General features: G+C 37.4%; 1 protein-coding gene across 1 annotated transcript in view; it reads left to right on the plus strand.

The window, feature by feature from the left end:
* LOC111866582 (serine/threonine-protein kinase PAK 2) overlaps positions 1-24,577 on the plus strand; it is a 27,969-nt gene extending 3,392 nt beyond the window's left edge. The window contains exons 4-10 of the mRNA XM_023855665.2: positions 2,036-2,178; positions 6,551-6,807; positions 10,682-10,868; positions 12,936-13,061; positions 18,614-18,763; positions 19,086-19,268; positions 22,866-24,577. Of these exons, the coding sequence (XP_023711433.1) occupies positions 2,036-2,178; positions 6,551-6,807; positions 10,682-10,868; positions 12,936-13,061; positions 18,614-18,763; positions 19,086-19,268; positions 22,866-23,018 (1,199 nt within the window). The 3' untranslated portion in view covers positions 23,019-24,577. The remainder of the gene's footprint in view (positions 1-2,035; positions 2,179-6,550; positions 6,808-10,681; positions 10,869-12,935; positions 13,062-18,613; positions 18,764-19,085; positions 19,269-22,865) is intronic.
* Positions 24,578-25,109: the final 532 nt, after the last annotated feature.

A 25,109-nucleotide genomic window follows, 5' to 3' on the forward strand; every position in this document is an offset into this window, starting at 1 on the left:
TTGCTAAATGCAGCTTTTGCCATGGCAATTCTGGATTTAATTTCACACATACACCCTCCCTTTATTGTGACTGGGGTTGGTTGTCTCGAAATTTTCATTACTTTTGTTTTTTCCACATTCATTTCCATGCCATCGCGCCTTCCAATTTCTATTAGTCTATCAATCATACCCTGTAGCACAGTTTCTTCCTTAGCCATTAACACAAGGTCATCAGCATTAAAAGGAAAAAAATTAATGTGTTACATCACATATAAACTTCTTAAAAAAAACTGTTACGGTTCTGTAACACTTGCAAACACTGTTGATTCTCATTTTGATGTCTTCTGTCTAACTTCATAGTGCTGAGCCCTTTTTGAGGAGCTGCTCAAGAACTTTCAAGCAATTTATGGAACCTGAAGGTTCATTACTATGTTTGCAAGAGCCTTGTACTGGTCCCTATCCTGAGCCAGATCAATCCAGTCCATACCACCCCATCTTATCTCTCTAAGATATCCATTTTAATATTATCCACCCACCTATGTCTTGGTCTCCTTAGTGGTCTCTTTCCTTCTGCCTTTCCCACCAATATCCTGTATGAATTCCTCTTCTCCCACATTCATGCTACATGCCCTGCCCATCTCATCCTCCTTGACTTGATCATTCTAATTATACTTGGCAAAGGGTACCAGTTATGAAGCTCCTCATTATGCAGTTTTCTCCAACCTCCCATCATGTCATCTGTCTTCGGTCCAAATATTCTTCTCAGCACCCTGTTCTCAAACACCTCTAATGACAGAGACCAAGTTTCAGACCCATACAGAACCACAAGCAAAATTATAGTTTTGTATATTCTAATTTTTATGTTTTTAGACAGCACATGAGAAGACAGAAGGTTCTGGACTTAATGGTAGCAAGCATTAACCAGATTCACTCTCCTCTTAAATTTCCTGTAGAATCAGGTTTTGATTTGTTACTATCGTTCCCAGATATTTGAACTGCTACAAATTTTCAAAGGTTCTGTTAGCTGTTTTTATGTCATGCTTTTTCCCTGCATTTTGGTGACGAGACAGCAACATATACTTAGTTTTCTCTGCGTTTACTTCTAAACCAACCTCCTTCCTAGCGTCAGTTAAAGTATCTATGTTTTTCTTTATGGTATGTATGTTATCTCCCACTAGATTCACTTCATCAGCATAGATGAGCAGCTGATATATCCCATTTAATTTCAGTCCCACCTGGTTTTCCTGGACCTTGCTAATGGCATATTCTAAAGCAAAGTTGAAAAGCAATGGTGATAAAACATCTCATTATTTTATTCCATTCTGGATAAGAAAATTATCAGACAGATGTTTACATATGTGAACTTTACTGTATCTTTCTTTTAAACAGATTTTAATCAGCCTAAACAGTTTCACGTGTACCCCAGACTTCTGTTTAAAGAGTAGTGTACATATTTCACCCATATTGACTGTTGCAGACATTGGTGCAAAGATGAATTTATTTTACATGTTAGGTGATTTTAAGATAATTTAGTTTTCAGATTAAATCAGAAAATGAAAGCTTGTTTTCTTCTTAAGTAAATTCTTTTGCCAACTTGATGTCAAGATATCAATACTTTTCCTCTCTAGCACGGCTGATGTGTGAGCCCTAGAACTGCAATGGGGACAGTAAGATTAATAAATTCCTACACTTTTAAGTACTTTTTTTTTTGTGATTATTTATTCATTACTGGAACTAAGAGTATGAAATTAAGCAGTGCAGTAAATTGTAATTATGTCTACTTGTACAAATTTTGTGTAATACATTCTTTGAACATTAGAAAATACCAATGTTGGAGAGATGCAGATTTATCCTTGTATCATTGAGGATTTTAGTAAAGACGGTTGAAACTTCAAGGATGTGTAAGATAAGATGCTCAGATTTGTTACTAGAGCTGAAAAATGTCCAGACAGTTTGCAGAAGTATTAGGGAGAATTTTCGGACTTGGTTTCACAAGGTTTACTGCAAAAGCAGAAGGCACATCCTTTGCTTATAATATTTGTACATTAAATTGTAGGACAGAATAAACATGAGAAATCTTCATGTCAGAATAAGGAGGCACCATCTCTCAAGGAAGGACTTGGAACTCCCCCAGAGTCCATTAAGGAGAAGAAAAAGCCTCCTGTACCACCTAAGAAACCAGCAAGACTTACTTTAAAGGTAATTAATTTGTGACCATTATTTCATACATACAGTCAGTTTTATACATAGAACACTTAAGGAAATCAAGTTTTTAAAAGTTATCATAGATGTATAGAAGAAAGCTTAAGAATGAGCATCCTGTTTCCTTAGTAATCTGTAATCCACAAAAGCTAACGATAGGCATCACGTCAGCTGTTAAAGATGTATAAAGATTAAGTCTAAACACAGGTAACTAAAGAACTAATTAAGAGAAATATGTCAGGCATGAAAGTCATTGATATTCAGACAGATGAATCCATTTCCTCCATTCTTTAATATGAATCACTGTACATAATACAGACTCAATCCCTACCATCCCAAACATATGCTGACCATCTTGCATGCATACGTGATGTAGGACACCTGTCACTGTTATTGCACTGTACCACAAACTTCAAGTCTTCCCCAGCAAGACACATATTCATCTTAGATCCTGAAGCTGATACACAGTATTCCCTACCACAATACTTAAAGCAAATAAATCCCTTTCACTGCTGTCTAAACATCCATAAGTATATCAGCAACTGTGTCATTCTAAGGGGTTGAAAAATATGGACCTTAGTCACCAGTGGTGACTGAAAAATTTTGGCTGATGACAAGTTTTCCACCCTAGTGTTTGGGAGTTGGCTTTTGGAGTTTTGGCAGTGTTGCTTGATTATGATCTCTAGCCTCTGAACAGAACATCTGGTCATGCAGACTGCTGTTCTGTAAATATGATTTATATTGTGGTGTATAGACATGTTGCTAGGCAAACACCTCAAAACAAACAACAGAACAGCTGTTGCCTGGTAAACGTGCCTCTACAGCAATAGAGTTACTGTTGGAAATGGTATTTTTTGTGTCATCCATGCTGAGGATTTATCTTGAAGACAACTGGGGCGACTCAGAGAGTTGTCTGCTGAAAGTCAGCCTGTGAAGAGAAGCCTAGGAGGTTGGTGTGAAATTGTCACATCCCTGGGAGTTAGCTGTTAGTTGAGAGTACTGCATGGGAAGCTGTGAAGATAGAACCTGAGCGTGTGAAGCTGAAGAATCTCCACCGTTAGAAGCTATTACTAGGGAACAGCTGAAAAAAGGCTTAGCGGGTGCTGTAGTGATTTGTAAACTGTGGAGATCAGCGATAGCGCTGTAATTATTTGTAGTTCCAAGTGGTGTGTATAAGTTGTCAATAAATGCATTCACCAATCTATACCCCATTGAGTCTCACACACACACAAATCATGACAGTATGCTGTTACATGGAGCTGTCCAGAACAATGAATCCTAAATATTTTTTTTTTTTTGGTTTGTGAAATCACTTGTAAGCTTGATGCACCAGAGTTCAGGTAGTTTAGGACAAACTATAACAAAAAGAAGAATTGAATGTAGTGTAGAGCAGAGGTGAGAGCCACAGCCATGCACCACCTAATACTGATCCACCTTATTTTGGCAACAGAACATTTTTCCAGCTACAAGATTTTCAGAAAACAATACTGAACTTTGGTGGCAGATATCTTGCAGTTAATAAGCACACTAAAACTGTGTTGATTCAGTATTCATTACATGTGACTTCACTCACATATCTGTGTGCATGAGATACCAGTTCTGCAGTTTATGTATGTGTTCTGTTTATAAACTTTGTGTACCAGGTATTTTTTTAAGTATGAAGGTAAAGAGACAAATGAAGATTTCAAATATAATGTTTATAATGCTGATTACACCAAAAGAAGTACAGTATACACCATCGTCAGAATCCTTTCAAGTCTATCTGATTACACCAGTTTGCAAATATAAATTTTACAACAGTTATTTTCATTTTAATAAGTCACTTTAAATAACTTTGCTCTGCTGATCTAAAAAATGCCATTCATACAGAAAGATTCTATACAAATTAGAAGTGAAAAATGCATTTTATGTTATCGGGTTGCATTTATTTATCATGTCCCAGTGAACAAATCACTTCTTTGATCTACTAAAACACCCAAAGAAATATATTGACAGTGACAAAAAATACCAAGTCAAATATTTGTATGAATTCAGCAGATTACCTGTGATCAAAACAATGGTGTTTGGTCTCTATTTAATGATCAGCTATCACAGTGACAATTCACCTTCCTTGATATCTCTTCTGAGCTGGGATAGCACACTCAGTATAGCACCTAGCTGCAGGTTGGCTGGCCGAGGGGTTCTGGTAGGGTCAAGATTTTTCTCCTCTAGGCCCACCCAGTCTCCTATCCAATGTGTACTGTGGACCACTTACATTGAACTAGTGCCAAGGTCAAGAATACATGGATCTATACATCCACTATTCTAGACATCTTCATGGTGTAGTGCTTAATTAGTTACGGACAGGGACAACTTTATCCTCTTTTGCCTTTTTTCTCATCTTTTCTGCATTTCTTTCATGTTTTGGTGAACTCTTTCTCCTTGTTCATGGCTGAAACCTGCAAGATTTGGGGGAAGTATTCCAAATGTGAGCATAAGGAATGAACCTCGAAACTCATATTACAGCTTAAATATTGAAATTTATTGCTTGTTTTCAACAGTAATATTGTAATTTTGGTCTTTGGTGTGACCCAAGAAGTTGTGTATAACATTTTTTTTTTAGTCTTCCCAAGTTTCTTTCAATCTGTCTTACAATTCCTTCAGAACCATTATCGGAAGTCACCATCCTGATCTGAGGCCCAATGACTGCTCATTCTTTAAGTTCTCAAATCTGACATGTGGAATTTGTTGTAGATGTATTTGAAAACAGTTACCATCTTTATCCAACACCTACACAAACTGCCTCATGAAGCCCAGTTTTATATGCAGTTTGGGCAACAGCATGTTATTTCTGTCACTCAGACCTTTATGTTTGATATTTTTCAAACCTAGTATCAGAGGGAGTCTGGGAGGCCACTGCTTCTTAGTCCAGCACAGGCTTCGTTCTGCTTTCCATTCACATGTACTAGATTGCTGAGTGAGCCGCATACTTAAACAACTTTCAAGTCTCCATTGAGTAGCTACTCATGCTTCTTGTATTTAATTTCCTCATGAAGATGTTTGAGATTTTCATATGTTTCCTTCAGTTGCACTGAATGAGCCATTGGAAGAGAAACGTATTTGTTACTGGTGTGAAGGGCAACTTTCAGGCTTCTCTTCAGAATCAATAAAAATGCTTCAGTTACTCCATTGATAAGTTGCAGCTGTTGGGTCAGGTATTATTAATCCAGCAATATTGCTGCAAAAAATAAATGAACCTTCCTGGGAAAAACAAGGAACAAATTCCTGTTTATGGTTTTTGTACCCGTAACATGGGTTTCCAGCAGAAAACAGGTTTTTAGTTTGGATTGCGGGTCCCAGGATCTTTGTGGAATCCCAGTGTGGAAGAGATTACTTTCCCCTTCTGGGATCAATGGCAGCTGAACTGAGCTGAGCCAATTTATGGAACTGTTACTGTGAAATACAAAGGGCTGTTGATATTCAGCTGCTAAGAGTATAACAGGAACCACTTAAAAAAATTAGAACCAAATTAGCAGACAGTGGAGCTGAAACCAATAAATGTTACTGTAAATATGAAGTTTTTTTTGTGGTTTCTTTTATGATGCTGTCAGTATCTAGAATGTATGGGTTTGAGTGGTAGAATAATTGAGTTGGAAAGGATTTTGAAGTGGTTGTGGCCCACTTCAAGCACTGTCCTGGCAATTTTCTGGAGGGACTGAATAAAAACACAAAAAATTTCAGTCAGGAGAGATGGTGTTCCAGCTGAGATTTAAACTGAGCACCTCCCAAATACAACTGCATAGTATTACTGCTACACAACCTACTCAGTAAGTATGAAATTCTGTGTTTATGTAGATGTGCTGCATTGTAATTAAGATCGAGTATGTTCCATGAACGGGATGCTGGGGGAGTGTTTAATGATTATGAGAAACTTTCCAGGAATTTGTGGCAACAAGAAAAACAGTGCTGTAGGAGGGCTTTTCCCATTTAGGTATGCCTAGGTGATGTTAGTAGAGGATTATTCTTCAGTGGGTGATGGCAGTGCCTAGAGGGTGGTTACAGGTTTGCGGGATGAAGAATTAAGTTAGCCACAGTATTTGTTCCTGCCCTAGCACTGAATTCCTGAAAGAAGGTAACTGCAGAGGCCTCAGCCACCATAGGGTAGCACAGTAAAGATAGATGGAAGTAAAAGAGGTGGTAACCACAGTGGGATCTGAGATTTCAGCCCTGTAGTGGTACATATAAAATGGTGCCATCAGTGTGATCTGGCATTACCAGATTTTTGGATTCAGCATGTTTGGATTATTATAAAAGAAGTATAATTCTCTGAACAATGGATCCATCACAGACCAGTGTTGTTAGTGTAACTGATGTATAATTCTGTTTTCAGGACAGAGATGAAGAGAGGAAATGTTTAGATGATGCTCTTGATGAGGCTTTGAAGAATTTAGCATTAGCTAAGGATGCAATACACAGTGAAATTGGAGATTTATCATTTCATGCAGAAAGTAACAGTCCAATACTAAGAAAGAAAGAAACGATCACCCATAAGATGAGTGATGAGGAAGTATTTGCTGAATTAAGGAGAATATGTCATCCAGGAGATCCTTATAGAAGGTTTGAACGAAGCAAAGAATTAGGTGCAGGGTAAGAAAATAACTATACTGTATTTTAGTCTTCAATTTTTTTTTAGAATTTATCTTTCATTTTAGTTGTAAAGAATATCTCAACCCTAATGTCATTAATATAAGCCTATGCAATTATGAACATTATTTGGTTTTTATCATTCATAGTCAGTACTTCCAGTATAACACATCAAGGACCAGTTAATATCTGTATGTGGTATGTTCAAAAAGTTTCAGAGAACTTTTGAAACAGCACACCAACTCAGTGTTTTAGCAATGTTGGGTAAGTTGTGCTGCCTAGTAGCGTTATTCCTAATTATCATCGTTTCTGCCGTGTCATCCTGCTGTGATTAGTCATTGCCCTAGAGGTGTTTGTTCACATGCATGTAAAGTGTGTCTTGTGATATTTCAGATGGCTGATATTCATGAGCAGCATATTAACATTAAATTTTGCTTCAAACTAGGGAAAACGTTTATGGAGACTTGTGAAAAGATGAGAAACGTTTCTGGTGATCAGTGCATGAACCATACACATTGTTATGAATGGTTTAAGTGATTTAAGTCAACACATGATGAGCCGTGTTTGGGATGGCCCACAATAACATGTGGCAACGCTCATGTTGTGCAAGTTCATGAAATTGTGCATTCCAATCATTGTTTGACAATGCAGGAAATAGCAGAAGAGTGCAAAATATCGATAGGATCATGTCATGACTTTCTTACAACAACTTTAGAAATGAATTGGGTAGTTTCAGAGTTTGTCCCATGACTTCTGACACAGGATCAGAGAGACACTCATGTTGCCATCTGTCAGGAACTTTTGATCATGCTAGTGAGGATGAAAGCTTTCTGAAAAGATTATAACCAGCAATGAAACATGGGTTTATGGACACGATGTGGAAATGAAAATGCAGTCTTCACAATGTGTTGGAAAAAATTCACTGAGACTGAAAAAGGCATAGCAGGTCAGGTCGAACATGAGTCATATTGACTGTTTTTTTTTTTACATTGAAGGTGTTGTGCCTCATGAATTCTTATGTCAGGGGCAAACAGTGAATTGCTGGTATTATTTTGAAGTGCTGGAATGTCAGGAGAAAAAACGCCTGATTCCTCCATCATGACAATGCACCAGCTCGTGCATCGCTACTGATTCCTGACTTATTGGCCAACATGAACATAGCTGTGCCTCCTCAGCCACCCTACTCAAGTGACCTGACTCTGGCAGACTTTTTCGTGTTTCCCAAACTGAAATCCACTTTGAAAGGATGACAGTTTTAGATGATTCAAGAGAGTACAGAAAATCCACAGGTGGAGCTACATGCGATCCAAATAAAGGCGTACTAGGACTGTTTCCAGAAGTGGCAGTGGCGTTGGGAGCAGTGCATCAATGCAGGAGGGCAGTACTCTGAAGGCAGTGAGGCTCACTCAGTTGCAGGCATGTCTAAAAAATTATGTAAAAAAATAGTCCTGAAACTTTTTGAACAGACCACATATACCACTCTGAGCTTTCAGGCATTTATAAGGTGGCTGTGTTCCAAGACCTTATCGAAAGGCTGTGGAACAAAATGAATTTTTTGGAATAATGTAGGCAATGCTTGAAGCATATGAGAGTTTATGCTTGACATCGTAGGTGTTAATATATGGTAGGTGTGTGGGGATCATTAGTTATGGAGGGAAGAAAAGCCAAGGGTTTGTACCTTGCCTTTTAGTGAAACAATGTCTTGAAACAGCAGTTAATAAATCATGGTTTGTTAGTCATAGTACATGATTTTTCATCCCTTGGGGTTGATGGTGTGCAAGTATGAAAACATAGTCTGTAATTTGTGGAAGAACATAAATTACAAGTGTTTGAAAATAATGTATTAGGGAAAATATTTCAATGTACAACGAATGAAATGGAGAATACAGGAGTTTTGTGATGTCTGCAGGTCAACAGCATTACAGTAATGACATCACATTCGGTTTGTATGGGTCATTTCATAGTGTTAGGACAGTGAGATTTAGGAGACTATGATGTGCTGGGAATGTAGGTGAGATGGAGTTCCATCTTCATACTAGATTTCACATAACTGGATGCATTGGTTCACTAATTGCTGCCATCAGACCAAAAGCTAAATATGGGTTTTATGTGGCCACCAATTTGTCATTTTATATTATGCAGAACTATTATCTCCCCTTTTTCCAAATGTATTCTCATGTGTCATTTCAGGATGCTACAAGTGGTTGTAGTGTTGCTTCCACCTCATTTCTTATGCCTGTCTTATTACCAATTGTAGAAAATTGAAGAGTATGATGTTGGGATTGCATCCAATAGCATAATGTCCAAACAGAATTTTGTGGAATCAGTCAGCTGGTTCAAAAGTTTAAATGAGGGGACACACTCTCACATAGAGAGGATGGTGACCTCTCACAAGCCAACTTTCTTTCCTTAAGAAAGTAAAGTAGTCCAAAAATGTTTGTGCCCACCTTCTGCCTCCTCCATCTAACATCATGTTCAGAACAAAATTGTTCTTGAACGTAAACTTTCCACTTGTAATATACGAGGGGCAGTCAGAAAGTTCCAGGAATGGTGGTATAGCACTCTAAAGGTAGGACATATGGCAATGCTTACCTAATCACCTTCAAAGTAGAACCCTTGTGCGCGCACACACTTGCTCCATCAATCCTGCCATTGTTGGAAGCAGCGGTGGAAGGCTTCTTTTGGAATCTTCTGGAGCTCAGCCGTCGCATTCCGTGGTTGCGAAACGTGTCCCCTTGAGGCCCATTTTCAGAGTAGGGAACAGCCAAAAGTCACTCGGAGCGAGACCTGAAGAGTACGGTGGTTGAGTGATGACAGGAATGTTTTTCTCGGCGTGGAATTGCTGCACAACAAGCAATGTGTGGCTCAGTGCATTATCGTGATGCAGAAACCACTGTCCCTGCCACTTGTCGCCCCGCTTCCTCCGAACCGCATCACGCAACCTCTGCAAAACTTGCACATAGAAATTGCCAGTAACAGTCTGTCCAGGCGGTACGAACTCATGGTGCACCAAACCGTCGATGTCAAAGAATGCGGCAAGCATCACTTTGTCTTTGGATGTAACGAGGCATGATTTTTTGGCTGAAGAGACGACGCTGTGTGCCACTCCGATGACTGCATCTTCGTCTCTGGGTCGTAGGTGAACACCAGTGACGATCTTTTTGAGAAATGTCGAGTCCTGCGTACTTTTGTCAAACAGATCGCCAGCGACCATCATGCGACATTCCATCTGATCCATGGTCAGCTGCCTCAGAACAAACTTCGCACTGACGCATTTCATCTTCAGATCATCAGACAAAATGTCATGAATGGATCTGTCAGAGATACTAACTTCTTGCTCCAACTCCGCGATGGCCATTCTTTGATCACAGTGAATCAGTTGTCGCACTTTTCCAATCATTTCTTCAGTTCTGGATGTCAAACGTCTCCTGCACATTATTAAACCGGGAAAACCAGTCGTAAACTGCGATTTCTTTAGTGCAGTATCACCGTAAACTTGCTGCAGGGCCGATTGCGTCCCTGAAGCAGATTTTCCCAATTTTCACATGAATTTGATGTTCGCACGCTGTTCGAATTGCGACATTGCGCCAAATGACCAACACTCGCATCTAATTCAAATGGAACAGTAACGACACTGCACACTGAAACCTGTCCAGACATGTTGCGCATGTGAGCAGACATGCTGAGCTTCCCATCACAATAGTATGTGCGCTATCTTATCACTCGTTCTCCGTCTGCAAGGGAATTCCGGGAACTTTTTGACTGCCCTATGTATATATATATAAAAGCGTAATGGTCTATTTGATTGATCCATTTATTTCTTCAAATTGGATATAAGGCACTATTGTAAGAAATCAAATATTTTTCTGATTTGCAGAGCCTCTGGAACCGTGTTCATAGCCACTGACACCATTACCAATCATCGGGTGGCTGTCAAGGATATTGATCTCTCAAAACAGCCCCGAAAGGAACTGATACTAACAGAAATAAGAGTTATGAAGGAATTTAACCATGAAAACCTTGTCAATTTCCTTGATGCATATTTGATTCATGACCATCTCTGGGTATTTATAAATTAAAGTTTCATTTACTAGCAGAATATTTTTATGTGAATTATATGAAACCTGGGGTCTTACCTTGTAGAAGACTGTTATATTTATGGAGCAATGTCATATTTACTGATATAATATACCCCTTCATATACTACTCCCCCCTTTGCTTTGGGGAAGGAAATATACAGATAATTTTTATTGCACAGTGTTCTTCCAAAACTGTCATGGTATGTTTTTTAGTTTTCATTTTCATCACTGACTGTACAGGAACTCATTTGAAGTCTGTCTCTGTGACTACAAAAAATAACACACTGGTGTGGAACTTTATTTGTAACAAGCTTGACACTTAGGACCAACAACTACCTACCCACAGCAGGTATAAGCTATTTTTAGGGAAATTATTGTGACATTAGTCTTCCAGAAGAAGAGTAAAGCTACTTTTAGTGTGACTTCCTTGACTTTTTTATAATCGAAGTGGCAATTTTAGAAAGTCCATATAAGATGCAAAAAAGTATATATATAACACAGAAATGGATGTCCTAAAAGTATGATGGTTTTGTTGTATAACACCAGAAGATCGTTAGAAAAATAATCTATAATCTTCAGAATCCCCCACCAAACACTGTTTTAAATGGGGGGATATTACATGAGTAAACATGGTATAAAGTGGTATGTTGACATAATGAACATGGACTTGCCTAAAGTTAGTATTTTTCATTTTCTGCCAATCTCGTACGTAAACAAATTGTAATTTAATTTTGCAATTTCATTTCTCCAAATAAACAGAGTTCCCCAAATACATACTTGTATGCAGTATAACAGTTTAAAACTTTTAACAGAATTTTGTATATGCATCACATAATTTAATAACTTTATAGACTAATAAGTTTTTAAAATTTGAAACATGCATTACTTTACCATGTATAATGGAATTTACTGTTGTCCATAATGTAAAGAAATGAAGCAAAGAATTGCTAGCGGCATTAAATTTACTTATCCAGTTCTTGGTATAAGGAATTAGGAGTTACAAAAAATATATCAATTAACTGAATGTGTCAGCATCCCAGAGACAAACTAATAACACAAATACGAATGTCTTCAGCATTCACAGACATACTCAGGGGCAGTAAATTTTGATATTAAGTAATGACAGTAAAGAACATGAGAAGTTAAAGTAGTTTCCAGTGCAGAGTAGGCTGGAAAGACGAGAAGAAATATATTACAGAATGAAAAATGGTACAGTCCTGGCAAATCTTTGTACATTTTTAAAAGATTTTTAATTTCACATCACTAATGGGGGTCAACACAATACATGTTTATTCTGGTAAGAACTGAGCTATTTACAAGTTGTTGGGAGAAGCATACACAAATCTGTTTCCAGAAATTAATATTTCCTTCTCTCCTCATTATTTTAATTCAATGAGTTTAATGTCAAGACACTTCAAACATCTGAGCAAAAGACTTGCCTGAGCTTGGTTTTTGATACATTCAGTTTAATTTGAAAGTCTTAAATATATTCTGTACTGCTTAATACTTTCTGGCAAGAAACTTGAATATTTCATTATGTCCGTGTATGCGTAATTTTTTTAATGGAGTACAGAAAGTGTGTGGATAAGTAGAATGTAAAATACAATAAAATATTGCTGAAATTGCTTTAAATTATGACCGTTTTGTCATATGTTATTTAGTTCTGTAGTATGAATACTGTATAGAGGTTTTAATAGTTTTACTGCAGTAATATTTTTAATTTCTTTACAGTAGTTAGTGTGCATAATTTGGAGTAGTTATGTGTTATGTCAATATAATGACGGTAGTAAAGTTCAGTTTTCCATAATAAATTAACACTTCTATGATACTACATGGGTTAACTCCAAGATTTTAGATAAGGTGATTAATTTCAAACATGAAATTAAGCCTGATCCTGTGCAGTTCATAATAATGATAATGAAGATTATTTTTAAAAGCAGCAAATATCAAAAACACATTCTTTTCATGAGTTACAGCAATATCTGTGACATCATGCCATTCACATACAGACATACTTAAGAGTTGTAATTTTGATGTGTAACATCTTTGCAGGTTATAATGGAGCTGCTTGATGGTGGGCCACTGACTGATGTTGTAACAGAGACTGTCATGAAGGAGGGGCAGATCGCAGCTGTGTGCAGAGAGGTGTTAAAAGCTGTGAATTTTCTTCACCTGAAAGTATGACACTGAAATACTGTACATTTATTATTTCTAATGTGCTTGTACTTGACTTCAGTGTGAACAAAATGAAGTCAGCAAAGTGTATAGTCAATTGCGGCTTCTTAGTGGGGGCTCAAGATATGTATTGTGGCATCCCTTAAACATGAAATTCCAAAAAAGGACCAGGGTCAGAAGAAGCTGAAGGGTGTGAATTTCCTTGTTCTGTATGGCAAATCAGTTACAGTTTTTAATTTAAACTATGTTGATTAATTTTTCTTATACTCTGGCAAGTATAAATTATTCACGAATTAACAACCAACTGTGGTATGTATACAATGTGATTTATAGAATGTACTTGGATGTACTGCTAAATGTCATGGTCCAAGTGGATTTCACATACCCAGCAGGCCCAGCAGTATAACACATGCAGTCACAGGAGCAAGACACAACACAAAGCACAATACACACATGAAAGTAGGAAGAATACTCCGATAGAAGAAGATAGGTGTGACTCGCGTATTGAGATATGACATAAGGATAACAAATCCTGAACAGTTTTAATATTTTTAATATTTAAAATTTATCAGTATATATGACGAATATATATTTTAGTTATTGTAGTATAAAGACAACAGGGCATGCAGTGAAGTAGTTTGACGTACATCAAAAAGCACCTGAAGATGGTACTTTAGTGCTGAAACATGTAGTGCAAGAGAGAAGAGTAAGGTGAATAAATGTATGCACTGTAAGACGGTCAGAATAAATCATGGACATCATTTCATTTTTATTTGGCATTTATAATTGCTACAACAGTAACACTCAAACAGGTCACATCATTAAATACATCATTCTTGAAATCCTTTTGCCAAATGCCCAAAAGATTAGAATTTGTCAACAATATATAATCACACTTGACATGGTTAACCTATAATTAAAATATAACATACACTTACTAACCAGATAAATAATCAAATCAGGTACATATGTAAATCAAAATGCAAGCCAACCTTATGAGTTCATCTCGAGATTTTTAACAGTATTACAGTAAATCAAGAGTCCTACATATAACCATGTCACTCACTGAACACATTAAGATACTGCAAGCAACCATTTGTTATCTATTTCCATTGCAGAATAGAGGTTTTGCTATGCTTACTACTGTTCCTCTAATAGAAACTCATACAATGTATAGAATGGACGATCTAGTATAAATACTTTTAGCCCATGTTTAAAGTCTTTAGATCCATCTGAGTTTCTTAATTCCAGAGGCAGTCTATTACAGTTTAATACCCATATTGATAACACTCTTCTTAAAAGTTGATGTGTTACAATTCGGCACATGAAAATCATCTTTCCTTCTAGTATTATATTCATATAAATCTGAATTTCTTGTATAGAGTATAAATTACGAGGGTCGTACTGAAAGTCATGAGCAACAATTTTTGTAAAGTAACATGCTTTATTATTGACAGACCAAATACACCACCTCAATCTACAGACCTTTCTTTATTTTTCCACATAATTGCCACTTCTTTGTACACATTTCTCCCAGCGTTCTGGGAGTTTGAAAATTCCCCTTCTGTAAAAATTCCATTCCAGCCATCTGAAGACACTGATGCACTGCTTTCTGAATTGCCTCCCTTGTCTCAAAACGTCCACGCAGCTGATCCTTCACAAATCCGAAAAGATGGTAGTCGGAGGGTGCCAGATCAGGGCTATAGGAGGGGTGTGGAAGAACTTCCCACCCCATCTTTGCAATTGCTTCCAATGTGAGGCGAGCGTTGTCATGTAGGATGATGATGTTTCGTCCTGGACATTTATCATGCAATGCACGATGGAGCTTGTGCAGCGTCTGGACATGATGAGCAGCATTGATGTTTGCCCAGGTTCCAGGAATTCACCAAGAATAAACCCCTCTGCATCCCAGAAGCCTGTGCCCATCAACTTCGCAGCTGATGGCACTGTCTTTGCTTTCTTTTTTGATGGAGAATGGAAATGGTGCCATTCCATACTCTGCCGTTTCATTTCAGGCTTGAAATGGTGAAACCAGCTTTGTCACCTGTCACAATACAGAGCAAAAAATCATCGCCTTCATGTCAATATCTCTGCAGCAGTTCTGAGGTGATGGCTTTTCACTGACCTTTGTGGTCTTCGGTCAATAACCGCAGGACCCAACGAGCACAAACTTTCCTATAGCCCAAGCCTTCAATCATCTCCTGTACTGCACTGTGCCCTATTGCAAGTTTTCGGGCTGTGTCCAAAGTCACACACCTGTCAACTTGAATGATTTCATCCACTCTTTCCTTGTTGCGTTCAGTTGAGGCTGTCCAAGGATGACCGCTCTGAGGCTCATCTTTGATGCTGGTGTTCCCATCTTTAAAATGTTTCATCCATCTTCGAACACTGCTCGCACCCATGCACACACTTCCATAAGCACGCTCAAGTCTCGTGAATTTCTGCAGCAGGGATTTCCTCTTTCACAAGAAATTCGATGACAGCATGCTGGCGAAACGACATTTTGTTGTCGGCCATTTTGTTAGGAGTGATACTGGTCACGTGATGCAAGCTATTGACGTCACAAGACAGTCAAGGTTAACACAACAGCTGGTTCCACCTACCACCATACTCTCTGTTGTCTTCTGTTCCCAGGTTGCATGCAAAAAAAAAGGTTGCTCATGACTTTCGGTACGACCTAAGTATATTTCTGAAAACAGCACAACACCTCAAAGATATACAAAGAGGTAACAGTCAAAATCTCTAATTCTTTCAAAATGGGTCTGCATGATGTTCTGCTATTTACACCTTTCATTAAACGAAATATCCTTTTTTGTGTTATCAGTACTTTGCTATTTTCACTTTCTCCACCCCAAAAAATCAAACCATAACTTACTAAGGACTGAAATTTGACAAAGTATATATATATATATANGTCGTTACTGTTCCGTTTGAATTAGACATGAGCGTTGATCATTCGGTGCAATGTCGCAGTTTGAACAGCGTGCGAACATCAAGTTCATGTGCAAATTGGGAAAATCTGCTTCAGAGACGCTACTGGCCCTGCAGCAAGTTTACGGTGATACTGCACTAAAATCTGCAGTTTACGACTGGTTTTCCCAGTTTAAGAATAGGCAGGAGACGTTAGAGGATGACCAGTGCAGCGGGAGACCTTCGACATCCAGAACCGAAGAAATGATTGGAAAAGTGCGACAACTGATTCGATGTGATAGAAGAATGACCATCGAGGAGTTGGAGCAAGAAGTTGGTACTGTTACTGGCCATTTCTACGTGCAAGTTTTGCAGAGGTTGCATGATGTGGTTTGGAGGAAGCAGCGCGAAAAGTGGCAGGGACAGTGGTTTCTGCATCACGATAACGCACTGAGCCACACATTGCTTGTTGTACAGCAATTCCTCGCCAAGAAAAACATTCCTGTCATCACTCAACCACCGTACTCTCAGGAGCTTGCTCCGAATGACTTTTGGCTGTTCCCTACTCTGAAATGGGCTTCAAGGGGACACGTTTCCCAACCATGGAGGACATCAAATCGAATGTGATGGCTGAGCTCCGGAAGATGCCAAAAGAAGCCTTCCACCACTGCCTCCAACAATGGCGGGATCGATGGAGCAGGTGTGTATGCGCGCAAAGAGTCCTACTTTGAAGGCGATTAGGTAAGTGTTGCCATATGTCCTACCATTAGTGCGCTATACTACCATTCTGGGAACTTTTTGACTGACCCTCGTATACAGGTGTCTCACAGTTATTCATTGCAGAATGACTGTTGTATTTCCGGATGTGGAAAAAGTACAAGATGCTCAAAGGGTGGTGATTTGTGTTAGTTTTTCCACATGCTCATTGTTGGAAAGATGGTAGAGGATGTAGCAGTGAGCAAGCCCTTAGCTTGCATTGCCAGGCATCTGCGGGGTGATAAAGGCAAATGAAGCTGCATTGAATTTGTGAAGTTCAGGGAGTGACTGGGGATTCTGGCCATAAACAGTGTCTTTAACTTGACCCCAGAGGAAGGAGTCATTTGGAGTGTGATCAAGGGATGGGGGCATGGTATTGGATCTCCTCAGTAATCACCACATGTTGATTCAAGAAGTCATACAGAACCTGACTGCAGTCTTCTGGCCTTGTGTAAGGGACAGATTTGAATCCATCTACTTAGACTCATTCACAGCCATATCAGAGGGGTGTTAGATTAGGTGATTACACGCAGAAAGTTAAGGTCATTCTATATTGCCTGCTACCATCCAAACAGACCTGATTTTTAATAGACTACTCATTTGGAATTATGGCACTCTCTGAGACAGGAAACCACAGCAATGTCCATAGTCAAGTATATGAAATAGAATAACAGCTCCACTGAAATGTGTTTGTGCAAGGGTATTGACAGTCCCTGGTATTTTGAAACTACCTACTGTTAATAGCAAGAAAGATATGATAGTGTCCTTGGAGTCCCACATCATCTGTTATGGAGAAGATGGAATGAAAATTGAATTGTTGGAAAAAATTAAATTAAATTAAAGACACTATTTACAGTATTTTGGCACAATACAGACATGTAATTTTATTCCTGCCTCCCTACCATCTGAAGCCTAACCCAGTAAAAATGAATTTTGATATTTAGAGAAACTGGATGGCTGCAAAGAATGTGACTTTAAAGGTACAGGATGTGAAAAAACTGGCCAAAGACAAATTTTTGTTAATGACAATTGAAGAATGGGGGTCAGTGTGCAGGTGTGTTAAAGGAATATTATATAAGGAATGAGCATGTGGTGGACAGTATTCTCATGAACTTTTTCATAAAAATCAGTCATCTGATTTGGATTTGGACACAAACTGAGAGGGTGAAGTTGAATGTTTGATAGTTCTGTTATCACTGGATTCTGACTGAAGAAATACTGTATCAAGGTAGAAACACAGATACATGAACAGTGTCCTCTGCTAAAAGAAACCAAGGACACTATTATTGCTGCACATCAGACGTTAACCTCAGGTGATGCATGTTCCAGTTGTACATTACATGAGGATGTTCTGTGCCCCAAACAAGTCACATTTTTCATGTTACTGCTACTACTGATGCTGTCTGATATGCCTGCTCATGAATGCAGAGAACACGGCTTGTTGTGCACAGTGATGTGCAGAAATATTTTCGTCTGTTTTTGGACATCATGCACGGTACCCATACCTCACATGATAATCGCCATGATTTCACTGGATTTCATTCCAACACTTCTGTGCAATACTGACACTAAACACTTGTAGCCAGCCTGTCAATACCCTTACAGTTTATCAGAATTTATATTCTTGAACTGAACTGCAAGTACCAGGGCAGAATGCTCTGTGATGTTGGAGATCTTTTGTTGAACAGCCTCTTAAACTCACATTACACATACACGACACTGCAGTAACATACGAGTAACAGTAAAATTACATATATACGTTTCCACACATAACATATTCAAAACTTATTTTCCATCCCTCCCTTTTTGGGTTTCAAAAGTTAGGAGGAAGGGGAGCAATTACTGGAGTGAATACTGTTTTATATTTGTGTTTGGCTTTTAATTTTCAGGGTATAATTCATCGAGACATAAAATCTGATAATGTCCTTCTTGGTATGGATGGAACTGTGAAAGTTACTGACTTCGGTTTTTGTGCCAATATTGTAGGAGATGAGAAAAGACAGACGATGGTAGGAACTCCATACTGGATGGCACCAGAGGTTTGTGTATTTACTATTCTTCTGTTTTCCTCTTGGTTCCAACAAACTGAAATAATTTTGCGCATATGCCAACCTTATTAATGAAAATTAAAGATTTCTAAATGTTGGAAATGATAAACATAATACAGTGGTTATCACTCCTGATTGGTATGGAATATGGAGATACAAAATTTCAGTGCCAGCCACAGGGACACAGTCATACTGATGCCTTACATTCCGTCCCAAATACCTCTGGGCAAATGGAGGAATAGTGCCTTAAAGTAGGCCACAAGTGCTTCCACATTATTTCTAAACTTTAAAATTACGTCCACTTTTGTTTTAGGTTGTTACACGGAAGCAGTATGGAAAGAAAGTGGATATTTGGTCACTGGGAATTATGGCAATTGAAATGATTGAAGGTGAACCTCCATATTTGAAAGAAACACCTCTGCGAGCCTTGTACCTTATTGCAGCCATTGGGCGACCAAAAATACCACGATGGAAGTCCCTTTCTCCTGAATTTCAAGTAAGTGCAAATATAAAGATAGTAAAATGTTATATAGTGTATTTTTTCACTTCCTGCATTGCAGAGGCTAAATAAATAGGAGTAGAAGTGATTTTATAAGAGCAGGAGACTAAATGCTAGATTATAAAATCAACATGTTCTTAGGGTAGTTTGACAAAGAAGATAAATAAAAAGGGCCAAGAATTGAGATCTTTCACAACTTACAGTAAGTTTAAAAGAACAAATACGTGGTTGGACAATAAAGTTCACGAACTCTTGTAGTAATTGCTGAATATCACTGTAAATTTAGTTTTTTTTGCATATTATAATTATGGATGTCCATTTTTTTGCCATGAAGTCTTTATATTTTTTAATGAAACATATCACGCCAAGTATGTATAGCACAGCCAATGTTAAAAGATTATAAGCTTTAAAAATTTGTCGGCACGAGGTTCGATTATTAACCCCACTGATAATTTGAAGGACTTTTTTTTTCAGTTTAAAGAGTTTGTCACTTTCGTTATCCCCTCCCCCATAATATAATACTGTATCGCAGACAAGACTCAAATAGTATGTGCCATGAAAGAAAAGAAAAGGAAGAAGTTTAATAGACTACATAGTATTATATCCCAAAAGACAGAACTCTTATAACCACCACTGTTGAGAACCTCAAATTCTACAAGCATTGAGGAAGATGAAGAAGGTCCAGTAATCATAGAAGAATGGCAGAGATATTTAAACAACTAATGAATAGAAAAGCTCCTAGTCCTAACGAATTAAATCTAGACTTATTCAAATACAAAACAATATTGGTGGAACAGATGCTTTTTTATTATTTTCAAACATGAAGAAATTGAGTACCAAGACCATAGCATGAAGCTTCTTTGATATCTATTGTATTTTCAGAAAAGGAGGTAAGAATAGAATCAGAACTAAATATTGAATATGAAATTTATAATAGTAAATAAATAAAAGACTTCAAAGTAACTCAGGTTCTCTAATGTGAGATGAAGAAAACGGGTTTCAACCAGACTGATTGTACATCGATAAGATATACAGGGTGATTCACAAAGTTTTACCCTGGCTTATGGTACATATTCCTGGGGTTATTTCCTGCAAAGTTTCCTTATAAACTTGTGGTCAATTTTCAATAGTTACAGAGTAACAATGGATTTTCGAAACACATCATTGTGAATGCAGCGCTGGATGAAGGACATTATGTACCAGGTAAAGGTACAAACACGTGAAGCATTGCTTGAATGTATTCTGGACGCGGCGATGACAATAAGGAACAAACGTGTGGAACTGCAAAATGCTACGAGCGTGGTTCATACGTGTGCGATGCGTTATGTTGACGTGCAGGGAGACATTTTTGAAAATCTTATGTAAATCCAGTCGTCTTCTAAAGCACTACAGTTTAAAGGAAACAGATTGATAGAAGGGTGTGATATGCAACCATTGGTATGTTTACAGAATGGGATGCTGAAAATAATGTAATTTTGTAACATAAATAATGTTATATTTTAGTGTTGCACTGACTCATGCCCATGATTTTTTATGCTGTCTTACAGTGCACACACCTTTTCACCTTACTCTTCTCTTTTGCACTACATGTTTCAGCACTAATGTGCCATCTTCAGGTGCGTTTTCTCTATGCACGTCTAACTACNTCAACAAAAGGCACAATACACATATGAATGTAGGAAGAGTGCTCCCACAGAGGAGGATTGGCGTGATTCGCGTATTGAGATACGACGTAAGGATGACGAATCCTAAAAAGTTTTAATATTTAAAATCTATTATTATTCATGAAGAATATATATTTTAGTCATTTTGGTATGAAGACATCAGGGCATGCAATGCAGTAGTTAGAAGTGCATAGAGAAAATGCACCTGAAGATGGCACATTAGTGTTGAAACATGCAGTGCAAAAGAGTAAGGTGAAAAGGTGTGTGCACTGTAAGACAGTTAGCATAAAAAATCACGGACTTGTAACATAAAATCGATGAAAAATGTTGCACAGTGCAAAATTAAGAAATTGAAAAAAAAAATGGTTTCAGAATGCTTCTTTCCTAAAACATTAATGATTTAAAAAGTGTTTGTATTGTATTTCTAATTTGTTTTGACTGAAATTCGAAGAAAAAAAGTTTTTTTTTAGCCAGTTTTCAAATTACTGTATCTCTTTAATTATGAGTTGGATACCATTAGTATATTAAAATTTTTTGTTCCAAATTACCTCAGGAATGTCCTCCCTAAGTGGGGGTAAAACTTCATGAATCACCCTGTATACATTAAAACACTAAAGGAAGAAGAGGACAAAACTTAGAAAACCATTCAGCCTTTTCAGATTATGAGAGGCATTTGACTCAGTGGAAACTACAACAAATTTTAGTTGTCATAAAAACACTGGCCACTGGAAAGATGAGTGACTATACAAGTAATGTTGAGGACAGAGTTGTCAGACAAGACAAAACAGCTGTCACATGTGATAATGAATTAAGAAAACTGTGCCTAAGGCACAGATTACATATGGAGTTTATAATCTGGTGTCATATTAAGGGATGGATACAAGTTTTCTGGAAAAGAAGACCAAAAGTACTGTTGAAAATGTAAGAAATGGTTGTGTTGAATGCATTTAAAGGTCATTTAACATTGGAGGTCAGATCTATGAGTCATGCAGTGAACCCTTCCCTTGTGGTCATACCTGGAAAGAACTATACATTCTAGTGAATAAACTTTTTAATGATCATTTGAAGCAGTTGTATTCCATATGGTCCCTGACAGGGGCAATAAAGAGGCCAAGTGTGGAACTGCTGTGCCAGAGAATAACACCATGGTAGTGGGTTTCTTCAGAAGGTCTAAAAGTTCGTGATGATAGCATATTAATAGAATGATGAATTTTATGGATATTTTCCATTGTACTTTTCATTTGAGGAGATGTTTTGAAGACTGGTTTTTACTTGAGGCTGGAGACAGAGTCAAGCCTCCAAAATGTTGTCTCAGATGAAAATATTGATGATGGATAATGTCCAGAAAGTTGATCACTCTCTCCAGAAGTGACAGTCAAAGGTTTAGAAAGTTACTGTGCATTTGATGAACTGGATGTAATGGAAGATGTTTGGAATAATGGCAGTGAATATGAGATAAGATGGGAAATGTGAAGACACTGAAGCTGACATAGATGATGGATTGGTGAAGAAAGCAAGACTGATGAAGCTGCTGCATAGAAGCTAGTCATATGGAGGACAGTTTACTCACTAAATTTCATGTATGAGTATAACATGCTTTCTAATATTCATTTTCTTTTACATGCTTGTGATAAGAGTATGAAATTACTTCATAAAGTTACGTTTTATGTGTAGACATGTTTCCTAATGCAGGGTCATCTGATGTTTGTAATTGTTTTCCATTTTCCATTCTGGTAAATATGGCAGCATACTGAAAGAGCAGCTACTGTTATAAATTGTTACAGTGAAGAAAACTGATCTACTAGAAAAAATTGTAGTTTTCTTCCCTATTCTTAAATGTTTCCAAATTTCCATCTGACTGAAAATGACATTCTTTCACATGCCTATTGTGTACAATTTTCAGTTACCAAAGTCAATTTATTCTTCATAGCATTTTTTGGATCGCTGTCTACAAGTGGATGTGGACAAGAGGGCTTCTGCAGATGAGCTTCTGAACCATCCTTTTCTGAAGAACTGTATGGAACTTGGCTCACTGACACCACTGATACGGGCTGCTCAGAAGATTCTTCGGAAGGCTTTGTAACATTTGAAAATGGCATCACATTAGAATGTAGATATAGGGGAGCAAATGGTAGCTATTGCTCTCCCAACCTCTGAATGGAGAAAATATGTGGAAATGAGCAGTTTCATGTTAAGTTATGGCTAGCTCAGCATCTCCAGCATGCAGGATAAAAGTAAGCTGCATTATTAATTATGAGTAATTCTACTACATTTGGACTCAGCATATTACAGATACCTGAAAAATACCTGCCCTCTAGCCTCTTGTCACAGCTTACTAAATCTCTACATACAAGACCTTAATTCTGTAAATATATGGTCTTGAATATACTGCTGTATAACAGATGAGTTCAGTTTTAAAAGTCTAGAAAGATTTATGGGATTATAATTTTGCATCCATAGAACTCAAAAAGGACCTGAAACTTGACCCTCAACCCTGAACTTTAAATCTGAAAGAGGCTACTGAGCAAGTTGTTTCAGGAACATAAAAAGTCATGGGATTTGTAAGACAGTTTGAATTGGACTTAACACTGATGCCTAGTATTCATAAGTTACATCCTGAAAGACAACTTTGCCAGTTTATAGCTAATTTGATATATGAAATCAACCCAACAACATAGGCACCTAGCCTTAAAATATTACATAATCAAACTAGAGTACATGTTGCCATACTTTTTAGTATTAGAATAGGAAATGAATGGTTGGTGCTGTTATCTTTAGTGTAGTCCAGCTCTTTGCTCAATCAGTGGAGTAGCATTGCTAACATACTCTTCTATACCAAAGACAAGAGGGTAACTAGTTTAATTAGGGTTACTGCTACTGATATAAATGGAACTCAAGTGCTTCCTGATCTCGTTTAAATTTAGAAAAGTTTTTTGATGTCACATGAAATTTATGTCCTTGAAAAATGCCATTTATAGGTTACAGTTACTCTTCTATCCAAACTTAATGTTGCTAAAAAAATTAATGTATTCTTACCTGCAGATTTGTCTCTGCAGGGGAAGAACTGTATTACCAAAAATGTTTTATTTTCTCAGAAGGAGAGAAAAGGGATGCAGAATATTGAAATATGATATGCAATCAGTTTTAGTGCAGGATATACACATAACTCCCGATACCATGCTTTAATTGTGACATGTTACTGTGCCACGTATGTGGTTCAGTGCAAGAAAAAAAGTTAGCGTTCCACATTCAGATTATTATTCAGTTCTGTACATTGTCTAAGGCAGCATTCATGATGATACCATATAGTGGGGGGGCGTACTTATTTTAGCATTTGCTTCTGTGCAAGTCAGTTTTCCACGTTCTTACAAATTTTAGTCACACTACATTATTGTTTCTCAAATGTGGAAGTACTTATATGAAAAGAGAGACCAGTCTTTCTTTACCTTGTTAAATGATAGTTTTATGTCCCACATCAAATAGAACAGTTTGGAAGATAAAAATTGTTCTCTTGACAGATTCCTCTACCTAAATTCCAAGTCTGTTAGAGACAAAATTGAAGGCTATTTTTAGCAGTTGTGTTATTTCAGTTACAGGGCACTAAAAACATAAAACTTCTGTAGATGCAGAATATACCGTATTTACGCATGTATAGGCCGCAGCACAATTTTCAGACAGAAATTTTAGAAAAAATAATTTTCTTGGAATATTATTTCAGGAGTAGAAATTATTCCGAAATTTGGCAATGTTAATTTTTTTTAAATGAAGTGTGATTTCGAATATAAGCCGCACCCCAGTTTTCCTCTTGAATTTTTGGCAAAAAATGTGCGGCCTATACATGCGTAAATATGGTAAGTGTATTGAACACTTCATAATCAGTATAGGAAATTAAATGACCTGTGCAAACGTTTTGCTGATGTATGTGGTAAATGGATAAGTTTCTAATAAATCAGGCCCATGATAATCACAGAAGCTTCATCTGAAATTTAAATATTGTATATAATCCAGTTGTTAACTATCTGTTGTTTCAATCAAACATCACATATTTCTGTAATATTTAGTACTACATTTCTCAAGTTCATTCTTTTTCACATGTATTTAGTTTAAAGTTGACTACCACATCATGATATTTGGAAAATTCTGCATGAGCAAGACAGCTCAGCTTTCAGTGTAT

The sequence above is a fragment of the Cryptotermes secundus genome, unplaced genomic scaffold (assembly GCF_002891405.2).
Source record: "Cryptotermes secundus unplaced genomic scaffold, Csec_1.0 scaffold666, whole genome shotgun sequence".
NCBI classification, from domain to species: domain Eukaryota; kingdom Metazoa; phylum Arthropoda; class Insecta; order Blattodea; family Kalotermitidae; genus Cryptotermes; species Cryptotermes secundus.